At 36.6% G+C, this 1964-nt stretch overlaps 1 protein-coding gene across 1 annotated transcript; it reads left to right on the top strand.

The window, feature by feature from the left end:
- The first annotated feature begins 11 nt into the window (after positions 1 to 11).
- LOC102815005 (olfactory receptor 6C4-like) lies at positions 12 to 977 on the top strand. The gene has a single exon (XM_006870113.1). It carries the CDS (start codon positions 12 to 14, stop codon positions 975 to 977), a length of 966 nt encoding a protein of 321 aa, XP_006870175.1.
- Positions 978 to 1964: the final 987 nt, after the last annotated feature.

Here is a 1964-nt window from a genome sequence, read left to right as displayed (position 1 = left end):
TGAAGTCAATGATGAGAAACCAAACACCAGTGATGGAGTTCATTCTTGTTGGATTGACAGATGATGCTGAGCTTCAAGCTGTGCTTTTCTTTTTTCTGTTACTAACTTATGTCTTCAGTATTATGGGGAATTTGACCATCATCATTCTGACACTGCTAGATTATCGCCTCCAGAGTCCTATGTATTTCTTCCTCCGGAATTTCTCCTTTCTGGAAATTTCCTTTACTTCTGTCTTTGTTCCCAAAATGCTAGTCAACATTGAGACTGGAGACAAGACTATTTCCTTTGCCGGTTGTTTCACTCAGTATTTTTTTGCCATCCTTCTGGGAGCCACTGAATTTTACCTTTTAGCCACCATGTCCTATGATCGCTATGTTGCCATCTGCAGACCTCTGCATTACACAACTGTGATGAACAGGAGACTGTGCATTCAGCTTGTCCTCTGTTCCTGGTTCTCTGGATTTTTAGTCGTCATTGTGCCACATGTAATGGCTGTCCAGCTGCCTTTCTGCGCATCCAATGTCATCAATCATTACTGCTGTGATTATACTGTATTGCTGCAATTGGCCTGTTCAGACACACATATCATAGACATGATTGAGTTCATTCTGGTTGGGGTGACACTCATTTTCACATTAGTGTTAGTGATTCTTTCCTACACATACATTATCAGGACAATTCTGAGAATTCCTTCTGCTCAACAGAGGAAAAAAGCTTTTTCGACCTGTTCCTCTCACATGGTAGTGCTGTCACTGTCTTATGGAAGTTGCATCTTTATGTATTTGAACCCTTCTGTTGAGGATGCAGCCACATTTAACAAGGGAGTAGCTGTGCTCAATACCTCAGTTGCCCCTCTGTTGAATCCCTTCATTTATACCCTAAGGAACCAGCAAGTGAAAATAGCTTTTAAAGATATGGTTGGTAAGATATACATATTTTTTTTCAGGAAAGCGAAATTATGTGAGGTCCATCACTAAAATAAAGAATAAAGAATTATTTGTAAAACTTTAGGTGCAGTTGTGGAAGAAAGATGAGGCTTTCTGCTCCCTAAAGACTATATAGCTTCAGAAACCCTATACAGGGTCACTATGAATTGGAACCAACTCAATAGCAACTGACAACAATAATCACATTGTTGCACTCCATGGTATAATTTAACAATATTTTTTTACAACATTTCCTTAATGTTCATAATTGAACAATTATAGTACTTGTTTGATGATGCTGATTTTATCACTATGTTCTTAAGAAGATACACATTTGTGTGTTTGGTTGTATATCCTATAACACTTTAGTTTTATTTTTCCTTACTTATACTTAACTTTTAAGGAAAGATGGAATGAAGAGCTAGAATTAGGAATTTGATTTCTAATAGTTTGTTTTTATAATAAAAGCATTTTTTTGTCTTCTCCATTGTCATTATGGTCATCAATATCTGCATTTGTAATTGAATAATGAGATTCACACCCTCAAGAAATTCACTTTATCATTTTAATAATTACTTATGCCATGGTGTTGCAGTAGGTTAAGCTTTCAATTGCTAACTGTAAGGTTGGCAGTTGAAGCACCACAGGCACTCTTCCAGAGAAAGATGAAGAAGTGGTCTTCCTTAAAGATTTACCGCCTCAGAAACCCTACAAAGCAGTTCTACTGTGCCCTATAGCATCACTATGAATTGGAAGTAACTCAACAGCAGTTGACCTGGATTGGGTATAATTTACTTAATACATTGGTAAATGAACATAAAGTTGATTGCTTTCAAATTCTGAAATTAAGTTTCAAATTTAGTCTTTTTATAGTTATCATACATTGATAAATCAAACATATTCAAGCATTTGAAGCAAAAAAAAAAATCATTGTGTGTTATTTTAATTGTTGTTGTTGTTAAGTGCCATCGAGTCGGGTCCGACCCATAGCGACCCTGTACAGGGTTTCCGAGGGTGTAAATCTTTACGGGAGTAGAA

Source organism: Chrysochloris asiatica, unplaced genomic scaffold, assembly GCF_000296735.1.
Source record: "Chrysochloris asiatica unplaced genomic scaffold, ChrAsi1.0 scaffold00138, whole genome shotgun sequence".
NCBI lineage: Eukaryota > Metazoa > Chordata > Mammalia > Afrosoricida > Chrysochloridae > Chrysochloris > Chrysochloris asiatica.
The sequence above is the reverse complement of the archived record's forward strand: the minus strand, read 5'-3'. Positions and strand labels throughout refer to the sequence as shown.